The 15,958-nt window shown below is 36.4% G+C and overlaps 1 protein-coding gene across 1 annotated transcript in view; it reads right to left on the bottom strand.

Moving 5' to 3' along the window:
- Window positions 1-15,958, bottom strand: part of B4GALNT3 (beta-1,4-N-acetyl-galactosaminyltransferase 3) — an 84,217-nt gene that overhangs the window by 14,372 nt on the left and 53,887 nt on the right. The window contains exons 4-13 of the mRNA XM_029283778.1: window positions 13,934-14,029; window positions 12,286-12,376; window positions 10,714-10,814; window positions 9,442-9,509; window positions 6,836-6,914; window positions 6,036-6,102; window positions 4,587-4,730; window positions 3,216-3,325; window positions 1,476-1,576; window positions 559-617 (exon numbers count right to left, since the gene is read on the bottom strand). Of these exons, the coding sequence (XP_029139611.1) occupies window positions 559-617; window positions 1,476-1,576; window positions 3,216-3,325; window positions 4,587-4,730; window positions 6,036-6,102; window positions 6,836-6,914; window positions 9,442-9,509; window positions 10,714-10,814; window positions 12,286-12,376; window positions 13,934-14,029 (916 nt within the window). The remainder of the gene's footprint in view (window positions 1-558; window positions 618-1,475; window positions 1,577-3,215; window positions 3,326-4,586; window positions 4,731-6,035; window positions 6,103-6,835; window positions 6,915-9,441; window positions 9,510-10,713; window positions 10,815-12,285; window positions 12,377-13,933; window positions 14,030-15,958) is intronic.

The following is a 15,958-nucleotide window of genomic DNA, read 5'->3' as shown; positions in this document are numbered from 1 at the left end:
AACAACTATTCTGGGAAGAAAGTCTCTCAAAACTAAAGTCCCTCCACCCAGAAAATGTTACGCACTTCAAAAAACCCCAAAACCATAATTTTCATTTACGAAGTATTTGTGCTAAAGCTATATAATATATTCTATTTCACCCAATCTTTGAAGGGATTTCATTTTCATTTTTATGCATTATTGTTTAAATAAAAAAAACCTAAAATATAGCAAGAGTGGCCAACTTGTTCATTGTAAGAGTTGAGAAATAAGATATTTCCACAGTATAAATTGTGCCTGGGTTGCTGTTTGAAAGGGAAAAAGTGAAGTTTTTGTATTGATGCTTTTTTTGGGGGGGGGGTGTTTTGAACAAAGAAGATCCAAACATCTTGTCCAAATTAATAATTTATTCTTTGTGGTTGCAAGAGATAAAGAATCTAATACAATGCTAAACTAGATTAATTAGATTTAATTTAATGCTAAATGCTAATGCATTTTTTTTAATCATTTATCAGCCTTAAAGCACAAGAGAGAGAAAAAGATAAAGCTAGCTTCCACATCTGACATAAAGACACATACCTGGTATTTTTGATCCATCTTCCGGTGGATCCATTTGCATGTACTTGGAAAATCCAAACCTGCAAGATTTATGCCAGTTACTTCACAGGGCCAGCATTCGATATCCCCTCCTTGATATACGACCGTAATGGAGCCAGCCCATGATGGTCATATGTCATGACGGTCACCGAAATGGGTCAGGGCAACCAATCCGATTTTAAAACATTTTTGAGACAGCCGGAATGCAGCAGTCATTAAACAAATATTGCAGTTGTTAAGTGAACCCATTGTTTGCTATGGAACTATTTTGGCAAAACCATCATAAAACCCAGTTACACGACCATGGGGCATAAAAACAATCGTGTTGTGGGGCACCTGAAGTGGGGGGAGGATGCAACTTAGGCACTTCAGAACCGAGTTGTACCTGTCTTTTTTTCCAGATAGATTGTAACATTGAAGGATCATTAAATGACCCATCATAAGTTGATGACTAATTGTATGTCTTCAGCTTCTAGGAACTATTTTATGCAACCAAGAGAATCAATCGATGACAATTTTCCCAAAGTGTGCCACTTTCAAGCTTCAGACAATCAAATTGCCTTTCCCAAAACACAGAAAAATTACATGTCAGTGAATTCTCAGCTATTTTTTTTTTTACTGCATCAGCTAATTCTTGATGCTCATGAAATATTTATCTCAGGCAGGGACAAACCCAGAAAGAGTGCCAACAAATTCTAGCCATCAGTCCCTGACAAATGGATTTTCACTATTTTTTAATCAGAAAACAAAATTTTAAAAGTGCGTAAGTCTTTTCAATCACCTTTCAGATTCAATACACTATCAGTCATTCTCTGAACCCATTAGCCTAAAGGAAAATTCCAGTTGTTGAAAAAGATTTTAGCAGTCATAAAAAAAAGTTATGGGAGGAGTTTATTTACCTGTTCAGATACAAGTCACTTTCCTGGTAGATGCATTTGTTAAGTGAATCCATGTGGGTCAACCGGGTGTAGTCATTGGGATACACAAAGGACAATCGAACCTGGAAACACAGCTTTATTTTATTTTATTTATTGTTTTATTTAATTTTTTTCCCTGCCTTTGTTATTTTTACAAATAATTCAAGGTGGCAAGTATAACCAACACACATTCCGGTTCCTATTTTACTTATAACAACAACCTCCAAACTGGCTCTATGAGATTGGAAAGGCAATTAATAAATCATTTATATCATAATATTTTAAAGCCTTTCAGCCAAACATTCATTCTCAAAAACAAACAAAATCATGGAAACATAACCACGTAAAATTAGCATCTCTGTCATTCAAATCCTTCAAGGGCCTCCCAAGAGCAACAAACATATATTTTTTGGGCAAAATTATTCAATCTAGGAGTGCCTTCCACTATGTTGCATTTCAACTCCCATAAGTCCACGATTAATACAGTTGGGTTGGAGATATTATTTGATGAACATAAAGATACTCAGGGTCAACCCTCTACATACTTATTTGAGGTTAATCCCACTCTGAGCAAAGGATTTATTTTAGAATATTTTCTAGTCCAAACTTTCCCAGTTTAGTGCACTATACATCAACAGTCCCCAACATTTCCACCCGGCCTGGGCCAGCGCAGGGTATGTGTGAGTGACAAGTGCCCTTCACTCAGCGAGTGGAGTTTTTTACGCACATGTGTTCTTGCCCATTGCTCATGTGGCCCGGTTTTGAACAGGCTGTGGCCCGGTATTGGGACGCAGCCCATGGGTTGGGGACCAGTGCTATAGGTGCATTGAGAACACAACTGGAATTCCCAGAAAGCATGAAGTAGACCCACAATGTCAGCATAAAGGTCATTTCTAGCAAGATTCCTTCAAATGGAAAATGTATTTTAAAAAGCGGATGAATTAGCAGGGGCTAATTTAACACAGCAGATTTTACCAATTAGGGTCAGAGTTTTAAAAGGTCATGTCATTCAATTAATCATACATGAGAAATAAGACATCATCCTTCTTCGCAGTAAGGCTGGAAGTGTGAGCTGACTATACAACTAAAGATAACCTTATTTTCCAAACTTTATATCCAGTAGGATCATAATTCAAGGTTGGTTATGGTATGATACTAGCAGCATCTCTAAATGCCATACAACAAAAATTAAATTAAATATCTAAAATATTATTTTTAAAAGCAATGAAATGAAATTTTGGAACTGCTAAACAATATTTGGGAGTTTTCATCTGGGATCTTGAACTCTTAAGGGTAAAATCAATGAAAGATAATATTAGACAAATCATCTTTTGAGATTTGGGGGTTTTAAACATTTTGGGAGGTCCATTTTTGCTGCCATCATACAAAACTGAATAATGAGGCCCATTGTCACAAAAAATCTCTACTGCCAGTAAGCTAGGTAAGACTCAAATTATTTTTTTATGGCAGTACAGGCAGCAAATAAAGCTTGGATAGTATTAATTAGTGAAAAAATAACTCCACAACTAATGTGGAATACTCATCAGAATCAGGACCAAATTACCCAGTAGGCTTCAAGATTATACAACTATTGGTTGATAGGCAACTACCAGATGATATTATGTACAACTATGTTATTTCAATACAAGCCACTGCTTGATACCTTCAGATGGCAATGTGCATAAGCTGCAAAAAAAGCTTGAATTGAGAAATGAGACTCACAAAATTAAGACCCTGGTAGCGGTGTAGTTTGAATCCATTGACCACATAACTTGGTTTGTACTGACATTCTGGCATCATCCTGCGGATATGGTTTTTCCTTAAGAGAGGCACTAAGGAGACCAAAAATAAACGAAAAAGAGGCAATTGCAAAGGCTACATTTCCAAGCTATCAAACATTATCTCTTGAACCCTGTTTAAAAACAAGATATTTTTTTATATAATGGATTAAAGATAATTTAGAATATTAAGAATGCTCCTTTTAGAATGTTAGGTTTATTTCTATGAAAATTATGACGTAATGGAATGACGAAAACTGAAGAGATGTTTCAGATTTGAAGTGAATTACTAGTCAATTGACATTTAATAAGATGATATGATTTTTTGACGATATGGTCGTTATTAGTCATGATAATTTAACTGGAGACTTGAATTCTGTTTAATGGAATGACATGATTTAAGGTATGATATTATTTTTTTAGCTTGAAGAGATTGATTAATTGATGGATTTGATAGGTACAGGATAGATTAATATTTTACTCCAAATAAGGGAGATTCATGGAAGAAGAAGTAAATAAGATTTTGATAAAATTAAGAAAGTAGAATACATGTGGAAGGGATATCTGAATTGAAAATGTTTTTATTTAAAGTTAATTTGATTATGGTATTGTAAATTAATGAAGCTTAAAAATAGGTTCAGGTTGAATAAATTTAAGCTAGAATTGGATATTTTAAATATACCATGCTATTTGAGGGAAAAAGAGAGGGAATACTTGATGTATTGATTGTATCATGTATATATGTCTTGTTTTAGGATGTTTGATTACCCCAGCACCACGGTGTGTCCTGAATATGTTGCTTTAAGAAACTAAAAAACCAATAAAATTTGTTTTTTAAAAAAACCATTATCTCCTGAACCTTAAAGTCATGTTGCAGGCCATCTTGAATTAATGTTGGCAGTCTGGCCTCCTTCATTGCTGAATATTAGGGCTATGCAAAAAACTTTGAAAGAGGTGATTTGAAAAGCACGATAGTGCAAATGAAGCACTTCTGCTTCCCCAATTGTCTCTGCATGTATGGGCAGGCACAGCCAGTTTGTTTTGCTGGTGGTTCCAGCAGAAGCATTGTCTATGGCATAGACAAACATATATATAAAAGCCCCCTGTCAGCTTTTGAAGCAGCTGCGTGAGTCTTGTGAAGATCAGATTGTTCCAGAGAGTATTTGGGGAACGAGCTTCATCACTAGTAGGCTTATTTGGTCTTGTTTCTTTTTTGTATTGGATTTTTTTTTAAAAAAAAAAAAAAAGACTATTCTTGCCCTACTGCTGCAACTGAACTCTGAAGAATGGTCAAACAGAACATCAGAATGTTTACATGCATAAATTGTGTCCCGGGGGTCAGCTTTCAGCATGTCAGCTGGATGTTCTACAGCATCCTGACTAGGCAGCATCTGGTTTGCCCGAGTGGCTAGTGTCTGTGGGATATGAGCAACTTCATCCATTTTGAGAAGAGTTTCATCTAAGATATAAAGAAAGAAACGCTAATGAAGTATGATAGATGGGAGAATGGAGAAATAATTCATTTTCTTAGGACACGAGACAGCACTTGAGGAAATATGACTTCTAGAAGACATCTAGATATCTAGAAGTCTAGATTCAGGCGTCTCAGGTTGGCAATTTCCAGACAAGCTAGGGCTGCATTTCAAAAAAATCTCAACATGTCTAATGACCCCAGGATAGGAAATAACTGCCCTATGAAATTCTATGTTGTCTTTACCAATACTGGAACTCCAATGTCAGGAGAAGCAAAAGATTTGGGGTCTACCTCAAGGTCCCTTTTCCCCTGATTGCCCTGTATTCATAGTCTTCCTATGCACCAGAAACATATATGGTACAGGGAGAAAACTACATCAACTCTGACCTGATGTAGTTACATTTTCTCCTATTCTTTCCAAGTTGTTACCCCATCTTTTCCACTCTGTTCTTCTCATGCATTTTTCCTGTTAGAGAAGGTCCGTGTCTTGGGGATCTTATAGACTCGGAGCTACTACTGGAAGAGCAGCCATAGGTTGTGGCCAAGTGGTCTACTTTCCAGAGGTGTGCCAGTTGGGAATATAATTAGAGCAATAGAGGGCATTTGAAGGTCACATGAAAACTACAAATGGTCCAGAACGAAGCAGTTCACATGTTGTCAGGTGCTCAGTACTATGAGTATGTGGCATTAATTTTGTGAGCCTTACATTGATTGTCAATATGTTTCGTGGGGCAAATCAAAGTGCTGATTTAAACCTACAATGCCCTATATGGCATGGCATCTGGATATGCTCAGGATCACCTCTTACTAACTAGATTTTACTGAAGTATCACTCATGAAAAATAGTTGATAGTGTCCTATTTCTGGTAAATAAGAGACAGGAATGCCCCAAAGTGTTGTTTCTGTGACAGCCTCAATTTTCTGTAATAGTTTCCCACTGGCCCCATTGTTAACTTTAGAGAAATTAGTCATACTTTAGAGAAGTAAAATATGGCCTAACATCATCCACAAAGGCGTCATCTTAATAAAAGGTTATTTCATCTCATTTAGTAGGAGCATATAGTAAAGGACGACTAAAGGGAGCCTTAGTCAAGAGACTGTACTATATAAACCAATCAATTTTGTCTCTTGACACCCTGTGAAATCTATCAACTATGTAAATACATTTAGAAAACTTCTGTTTTCTATGCATTAGCAGCATTTGTGACAAAGCATTTCAGATAAAAAGGGGTAATGAAGTCAGAGAAGAAACTGCTGCCATTATTAGTTTTGTGGCATAGAAAGACTTACCGACATAAAGAGAGAGGAATTCAGAATCAATAATAGTAAACTTGGCTTCCGGATTATCCAATCTCCACTGAAAGAAGAAGACAGATGCATACACATTTTATAGATTTGTTAACTGGGAGAGAAAACAGAGATTAATCTAAATGCACCTTAGCTACTATGGCCTTTCAGAAAAGAAAACCAGGAGATTTACTGACTTCTGGAGGATTACTGTAAATGGCTGTTGAGCTGTGTTTGATTTTCCAGATTACAATTCCTGATCGACAAGGTCAAAGAAACTATTTCAGAAATATTTTGTATAGTTAGTGAGTGAAATATAATTTGACTTGAAATTTTAGCACTTGCTTCACTCAGCAAGAAAGCTTTGCAGAGTGAATGGTAGAAAGTACTTGAGTACAATTTAAAATAAAACACTTTGGTAAAGATGATATTTGCATTTTTCTTAGGGGGAGATTAAGCTGTATAAGAACATGGAACCAACAGGTTCTGTTTGGGTCTCTGGGATGTGATAAACTAACAGGTAGGATCTGAGATACATGCAATCTTTTCTTTATTTTTCCCTCCTCCTCCTTTTCCACTTAGAGACGCATAAGGTGGCCGAGCATTTTGACTAATTCAACTGTCTGAATCACTGTTCATATGTAAAATTGCTACTAATATTAACTTCATATACTATATCAGAAAGAAGATGCTTTCTCCAACAAGAAGAAAGCAAAAGTTGGTCCATGAAATATCTATTGCCAAAACTCCTAAATCAAATCCCTGTACAGACAACCAAATACAAATCTATCTAGTGAACCTACTGCAACTTCCACATGATCTGTTCCTTTGTCATTTTGTTTGTGTAGAATTTCAAAGTAATATTTGTTTGCAGCTGACAATCTGCAAGGGAAGAAAAGAGATTAAAAGCAAAATAAGTCTTTTGCTATCAATACAATGTATTAAAGGTATTAAAAAACGAAGAGGACATTTTGGACTAGTTTCCAAGAAATGCATAAACCCACTTGTTTAGGGAAATGATGAGATTACTTTCTTCCCACATCCATGTGGGAAAGATGTGGGGCCATTTTCTTCACATCTTCTCTCAATTCTTTCTATTTAAGAGGTCCCATCACTTGGTTCTACAATATTTTGGACCTTCTAGGTGGTAAAGTCAATCAATCAGCAGGCATAGGAATATTATGGAAGGTAATGGAGAATGTGTTCTTTGTGCATGTTGAATTCCAGTGTATGGAGTAGCCAATGTACAGATAATTAAGGTACCATATGATCATTTCAATCAATCCATTAATAACATGTGAACGTATACTTGGCATTTGAAAAATGTGGAAATAAAGCACGGCAGATACTCTTTCCCTACTGCTGGATTAAAGCACTAGCCAACTATCCTTGAGTCAGTCGAAAACTACACCGGGGTGACATTCAGTGTGCTTGTTGCCAATCCTTATCTGCCTCTTGCTCTGTGTCACTACTAAATGAAGTTGTCCTGATAAAGCATGAGCAGTGTGTGATTGGTACAGTCTTCTGGCTTTGTTTTCTCCCTCTTCCACTCATCGCAGGTTGGGAGGAAAAAGATCCCCGTTACTGGTATTGCAGGATGACTTGGGAGTCCATTCCTTGTAGATCCACTCTTGTCATTTTTGTGTTGGGTGCCTTCAAATCAGTATTGACTTTGTCAACTGTCTGGACAAGGTTCTGAAGTTTTCTTGAAAATATTTTTAGAAGTGGCTTGTCCTTGCTTCCTCCTTCCTAGAGCTGAGAGAGAGAGAGAGTGACTGGCCCAAAGTCACCCAGCTGTCTTTGTGCTTAAGGTGGGAGTAGAATTCATGGTCTCCCAATTTCTAGCCTGATGACTCAACCACTAAACTAAACTTTCAGAACTGAATACAATAAACAACCTGTCATGTCTGACTGGCTGTGCACTTTTGCTCGCAGCCAAACAACAAAAACAAGGGAGGAGGGAAGGGTATGATGGGAATGTATGGGTGGCTGGGAGGAAATTGAGGAATTCATGTGCACCGACTGAGGCCTGGGAGAATCTTGACACCTCAAGGTGGAACGATGAGAGAGCTTCTGAGGCGAGCAGACTGTTTCCCAAAACAAAGAGATTGCATTGGATTGGTGGACAATGAACATGTGGGTGGCCCAATGGGGGGAAAAGGGGATTTTAAACTATCCAGTTTTCGCAGGAAAACATCAGAACTGACTTCGTTTCTACTGTGCCTATATGGATCTATCAATAAAGGCATAGTCTTGGTAAAATAATGTCCCAGGAGTTTCTTTTGCTACATATGCCATTGGGACAGTTGACACAACCCCACAACAGACTGGAGTTATAAAGTTAGTTGAACTTTATAACAGCACTTTACTTCAGATTTTTCTTAGTTTCCTTTTGGGAACACAAGGCAATTTCTAGAGCTTTCCATGTTATCTTTGGGATGGTAGTAGTGATGGTGGGGGGACGGGGGCAGAGGCTGGGCCCATCCTTCCAACAATGCAAAGGTTTAACCTTGCATTAAATCAGTAGAGTTCAAACTCTCACACTACAGCCAGCTGAGCAGATGATGTGTACTGGAAAATTCTGCATCTAGCTGTCAAGCAGAACATTGACAGATGAGATTGATTGCAGATTAGAGAGGAAGAAGCATATCTGCATAATTTTGAAGCAGCTACTAAATATCTCAGTTAGCCTCTAATCTAACGTAATGGGTGGGGAATCATAATAGATTTTACAAACCTTGTAAAGCCTGTCACTAAATCTAATTGCCTTAAAGAGGGAAACACTCCTTTAATACTGCTACATCTAAGGATGACATAAATCTGTTTCATTTGTGAATTAGGAACGAGATGAGAGCCATGCCAAGGAAAATTGGTGGGAACGAGATATTGCCAGAACTTTTTAATGCTAAGGTTAGGTGCAAATGGAGAAATAACCCAGGGAAAAGGAGGATTAATAATGTGGGATCCTTAGTGCTCTCTGAGCTTAGTGTTTTTCTTGCAGACGTTTCCTTATCAAATTAGATAACATCACCAGTGCCATCATATTAGCACTGGTGATGCTACGTAGTTTAGTAATGCGATGTGTGCAAGGAATCCACCAAACTCAGAGAAGATCCCACAGTTCAACCCTAAACTACAAATATTCTCTTCTACTGGATCAATAGATGTGTAGAAAATTGTACCACTGGCCACTAGGGAGCACTCTGAAATTATTTTGAGGAAATATAAACTCCACTTGCAAATATTTTGAAGTCATAGTGGTTTAGAATTGGTTTTTTTTTTTTAAATATACACACACAATGACAAAAGACTTGCAGACTGGGTTTAAGATGGGAAAGAAGATATGGCTACCTGGCTTGTATCCAGTTCAGTAAAGTACAAAATAGAATTAAGATCTCAGTTTACTCACTTCACGAGTCTTGACTTTTGGCTTCTAAATTTCCCAAATTCACCTGGTGCTGTCCACTCTTTTCCAGTCTGAACAAAGATACAAAACATCCCTTTTATGTGAGGCTTCAGACACATAAAGTCAGAACACGTTTTTTTTCACAGACTGTAATAGTGTACAAGGGATTAACCAGATTAAATAACATAGTATACATCTTCAATTGTAGTTAAACACATGAATGCTCTTGATTGCTACTTGCTCTCGACCTTTAAGACAGAACAGCATTGCTGTCAAAGCTGAATGAGAGATATAAGAAGGGAAGAACTGTAGAAGAGGGAGTGAGTATTCATTCAGCTGCTAGATTTGCATTTTGCTATAGTGTCATTCTTGGCTGACCCACATTTAGATGGGTGCAGTGTGGCTGTGCCTGTGTAAATGGGGCCAAAAGGAGAAGCCAAGAGACTGAGCAAAAATTATGAGCTGTAAATATTGAATGAATATATGCAGGCATGCGTGTGTACATGAATGAAATAAGACATTTCCAGAGCTGGCTAACATAGGCATGAAAATTTTAAGCAGGCTCTTATACCTTTTGTTACCATTTTTAAAATTTTATAAAGTAAAAAAAGCCCTTGCTTTTAAAATATTCAAATACTTTCTAAATGTGACTTCGTATGATAATCCATAAATTTAAATTTATAACATTCTGCCTATTTTTCATTGCCATCTTCACTTGTGTAACCCAAACATCACAGAGAGATTATTTTCACAGTTTAAGAACTCATCAAAACTAGAATCAGAATCCCCATGGCCCTTGAATTAATACATCCAACACATAATAAACATATATGGTTATGAAATGTTAATACTATGCACAAGACAAGTTGCTAAATATATTTAACTCTTCTGCAGTTCTGTGCTACGTTAGGGGTCTGTAGATAGTAGAATTAAATAGGAAACAGTTTTACATTATTTTCGCACTTCAGTGATGCAGATTTTCCCATTTTGTATCTCGCTACAGATCTGACAGTTGGTATCCCTGGTTGCTGTAACAGTCCCAGGTAATTCTACAATTTTTAATGGGATACCATTCAAGAACATATGACAGCTGTCAAACATAAACATAAAATGGGTGAAGCATTAATTAACATCAATAGTGTGCTGATATAGCAAAGTTGTATCGATTTTCAAATACATAAATTAATATTAATTTATATGAACAAGCAATTTCCTCTTTCCTTTGAAGTGTACGTTGTACATGAAATAAAGAATCGAGAGAACATAGTTGATCACCTTGCCTACACTGGCCATCAGTTGAAGCTCTGAGATGTTTTTTCCTTGGCTCAGCCAAAACTCAGCATTGTCATCAGCCCCAATCGCAAACTGAAACATACCTACAGAAATCCAAAAACAAAACTGGACTTAACAGTAAGAAATATTTGAAAAAGATGGGAAATGGTGTTCCATGCCAGTGGAAGGAAGCAGAATGATATATCTTTAATAAATAATAAATATTATTTCCAATGATATAATGATTATATATACAGTATATATATATGTGTGTGTAATAGTTCACATGGTAACAATTTGCAAAAATTGGAATAAATCCAATAGCAGTACAAACAGTTAAACCTCATGGTACCAATCTGCACTCATTAATAGATGTTTAATGAGACTCATTTTCCTAATACTTGCTTTATTTTTAATCATTCTTATTTTTACCATCTACCAAAGTAGTACAGGTTGCACCTATTGTGAAAGCAGCTTTCGCCAAGTATCCATTTCTGAATGTTCCAACACTGGAAGTTTTTAAGAAGAGACTGGACAGCCATTTGTCTGAAATGGTATAGGGTTTCCTACCAGAGCAGAGGGTTGGACTAGATGACCTCCAAGGTCCCTTCCAACTTTATTATTATTATTATTATTATTATTATTATTATTATTATTATTATTATTATTATTATTATTATTATTATTATTACTACTACTACTACTACTACTACTACTATACCATTTAAGAAGCTTCAAACACAACTTACCTTTGGAGCTTGTACAGGTTTGTACTATAAAAGTAGTCCTCAACTAATAACAATTAGTGACTGTTTGAAGTTACAACAGCACTGAAAAAAGTGACTTATGACCGTTTTTCACAATTACGACCACTGCAGCATCCCCATGGTCACATAATCAAAATTCGGACACTTGGCAACTGGCTCATATTTATGACGGCTGCAGTGTCCCGGGGTCCTGTGATCACCTTTTGCGACCTTCTGGGAGCAAAGTCAATGGGGAAGCCAGATCCACTTAAAACTGTGCTACTAACTTAACAACTGCAGTGATTCACTTAACAACTGTGGCAAGAAAATGGGACAAAACTCAGTCAACAAATGTCTCACTTAGTAATGGAAATTTTGGGCTCAGTTGTGGTTGTAAGTTGAGGATTACTTGAATTTGGTGAGGAGTATAAAGTTTAAACAGAAAAGTAAGACAAAAGAAATGTAAACAATAGAAAATGTAAAGGTTAATAATACAGAATAAAGTCAGAGGCGATAAACATAGAATACTATCTCTATGTACAGAAACCTGTGATAACTGCAGGCCTGGATCAAACATGAATCTGCAATAAAAATAACATTATCTAAGAAAAGGACTTGAATTTAGTGCAATAGATTTAAGCATATGCTAATCCGTGGAATATATCCTGCCACACTTGATGTATTTACTCAGCAGCAACCCTCACAAGGGAGTAGCAAATGTAAAAAAAACACAATAATGTTATTTAAAAGCTATGGAAGTCTCCTAGATTCAAGTTATTCTACACTTGAAAAGTTATTTGTAATACAGCCAGTTTTGCTCTCCTCTTACCATCCTTGTATGGATGCAAGTAACCAAATATCCGCAATCCATAGTTTTTCCATTTTGGTGATACTGCTAGCTTCTTCAAAGTAGTGCGTGTCTAGAAGCAGAAGAAAAAGGAAATGTTAGCATTACTAAATTGAGCTGGACTAAGATAAAGGAATGGAGGAGAAAGAATAAAAAGGAATGGCTGGGAATAAAAGAATAAAAAGGAATGGCTGGGAATAAAAGAATAAAAAGGAATTGTTGGGAATTCTGAAATAAAATCAGAGCTATTCAGAGAAATAGAGCATGGGCAAGAAACAAAACAAACAATGTGTTGTTTCATGCTTAAGGCTCTGCTTCCCTGAACAGTTAAAAGTTTTAAGTTAAATGTCTTAATAATCATTTTTACAAATATAGTTGTTGTCGTCAGTAATCTCTGGCTTTTAAAGCAGCGAGCAATTTAGGTACAACTTGCACATAACATAGCAGTGTGGATCCCAAAGTACCAACTGTAGCAGCAACTTCAGCCCTATAATTCCAATTCTTGCCAACATGTAATCTTGTATAAACCAAGTTTAAAAATACAGCTAACATATCCAAAGAGCTATGCTTTATTAATTATAATAAGAACAAACTTAACCTAAGCCTAGCCTTGAACTCATTCCAATTTATATGCCCTTTTCTCTTATGCAGGCAGCATTGGAAGCATTTCTTTGCATATTCTTCATACACATGTTTTCCAGACCTAATAACTAAAATGAGCTTTATCTAAATTCTTCTATAAAGAGCAAATCTTAATTATGAAAATATTTTGTCAGAAAGCCATAATCGTAATTTAGAGGACATCTTAAATTACCATTAATCAAGAACCAAGTTGCAGATTTTAATGTTATTACAAATAGTAAGAAAGGCAATGAAGAGCAACCAAGACCATAGGGAGGGAAGGTAATTAAAATCTGGTTTATTTGTGATGCAAAAATGCAAAAATCTCTCCCTCTATTTAAACACACTCAAAAGTCGAATTTGAGTGGCCTGTTCCTACACATTTTTTAAAGTTGGTGGCTCTTTGTGGCTCACTGGGGCCCAATCTTTGTGCATGTACAAATCCTCTTATGGTAGCAATTTATTTGGAGTATAATCACATACTCATAAATTTCTAAATGTGTCTCCAAATAAGAAAAGATTGCCCTCTACACTGATTCCATTCACTGTGCAAGTTTTGTGGAGATTAGTGGGACTTGTGAACCCAGCCATTTTGGGTTCAGAATGATTTGTGAATCTGGTGAATCTGGTCATTAGTCAACAAACTATTAAAAAATCCTGAATTAAGTGAACCCAACCACTATTGGAAGACAGAATTATTTCTTCATTTGGTAAAAGAGGAAAATGTGGTCTTAAAGAGTTTCAAGTTATTCTATTTTACACACACTTTTGAGAAGACCCAGCTCTCTGGAGAAAGCTCTAACCCTGGGAAAGGTAGAAGGAAAGAGAAGAAGAGGATGGTCAACAGCAAGGTGGATGGACTCAGTTACAGTGATGATTAGTTCACAGTTGGAAGACCTGAAAGATTAGATTAGGTACAGCTCCTGATGGAGAAAGTCTATGTGATTGGTAGGAGTTGAAAACAACTTGACGGCATATCATCAATCCATGGGCCTAAAAGGATACTCACATGAGGATACAAAGGAAAGTGAAGATTTCTCCTCAATTGTTCAATAGATCCACCACACCAGTCTTCAAAAACATGAAGATTTACTTGACCTTGGAACTGCACACATATGAAAATGCAAGAGCTTTTGTTATCAAAACACCCCTATAATGTGTTACATTATTTTACACCTAAATGGCTAAAGATTACAAGATAAGCGACACACTCAGGAAGGTTACATGGCATCTTCCATGAAAATGTAATCAACTAAGGTGATGGCAAGTTCTGATTCTCAACCTGTGTTTAGGGACCACTGGCGGTCCATATGGGCACTGCAAATGGACCATATTCCAAGCACTGAAATAGTTTTTTTTTTAAAAAATGGCCAAAATCTTGTGGGATTCCCAAATCAGGATATTTCAAATAGGAACACAATCCTCTTATTTAACTCAGTTTGATTTAAATGTGATCTTGCACAAACCAATTGTGTGAACTCATGTGCTGGAGTGCCTGAAGGTATCACTTTACCAATCTCTGCCTTATATGGAGGTCCTTAAACATTATGAGTGGCAAAGAGGAAATATTGGGAATTGCAATTGTAGATAGATGTTTTATCCTATTATATGTAAGATCATAAGTCACATTTCCTCAACACGCTGTCCTCCAGAAGTGTGAAACTTCTAGGCATATCTTACACCTGCGCTTGCTAGGAATTTATCCAGGTGAATCAATAAAAGCTTGGATAGCTATGCTGTTTAACTCTGATTCTTCAATCTAAATTGCGCATTTTCTGAAGAAACTGCTTATGCCCTCTCCCTCCCTCTTTCTTCTTGGTGAAGAACCAATCCTCTGGTTCCTCAATTAATTTGTTCAATTCCATCTAAATAAGACCTATGTTTTGACAGTTTGGTTCACTTTGCTTCAACTACTGTATACTAAACATTTTACTGAAATATGCCAATTATTTTCTAAAACAAATATTACAAAGTGTAAATTTTGAATGAGACAGTCAATTAATTGAAAATACGTATCAAAGGCTAAAATCAGTAGCAGTTCCCTGTTACCGGTATTCTCCATAGCTTATTCAAATTTCTTCTGGGTAGTGGGTGCAAAAGGGCAAATGAGCAGCAGTAGAAGTTGGGGTATAATCTAAGGATTTCAAAAGTCCAGAATTATGCCAAATTTGATAGAAACTTTAACCTGAGAACTTTATGAAGTTTTGTCTTGTCTGAGGGCTAACACATCTCCATCTAGATCAGGGGTAGGCAACCTTGGCTCTTTTATGACTCGTGGACTTCAACTCCCAGAATTCCTGAGCCAGCCATGCTGAGGGGAAAGGGAGAGGTTTCCAAGTTGAGCCATGCTGGCTCAGGAATTCTGGGAGTTGAAGTCCACGAGTCATAAAAGAGCTAAGGTTGCCTACCCCTGATCTAGATGTAGAATCTCTGTTCTAAATGAGTACTAGAAAACAACTAAAATTTTTACTCTGAAGGACAATGACTGGTAAGTAGACTATTTTCACCATTTTCATTTCTTAATTGCTTAAAAAAAGGCAGCCAGTGACTATGTTATCTGATGCCAAATTTCCACTGATGATCAAAGAAACAGTCCTATGCTCTGAACTGCTGCATGTCTTAAGAGAGAGAGAAAAAAACCCTTCGCCTCATACCATATAAAAGGAAATAAAATAAAGTGAGGTCTATTCATATTCAATAATGGCCTTATGTCATACAGTATATTTTTTTCTGGCAGTATGCAAAAAAAAACAAAAAAAAAAACCACAAGCAAAATAAAACGATTCAAAAGATTCCTCTAAGAAGCACCCACAAAGCTGTCAAACTAATTTTCTCCTTGAAAGACCTTCAAGCCCAGGAGGGAGGGTGAGGCAAGAGTTCTTAAAAATAGTAAACAGATTGCCTGCAACCTCCCCAGAGTTGCGTCATATATATATATATATATATATATATATATATATATATATATATATATATATATATATATATATATATATATATATATATATATATATATATATATATATATATATAT

The sequence above is a fragment of the Protobothrops mucrosquamatus genome, unplaced genomic scaffold, assembly GCF_001527695.2.
Source record: "Protobothrops mucrosquamatus isolate PMUCROS unplaced genomic scaffold, P.Mucros_1.0 scaffold226, whole genome shotgun sequence".
NCBI lineage: Eukaryota > Metazoa > Chordata > Lepidosauria > Squamata > Viperidae > Protobothrops > Protobothrops mucrosquamatus.
This window is presented reverse-complemented; position numbering and strand designations above follow the sequence as displayed.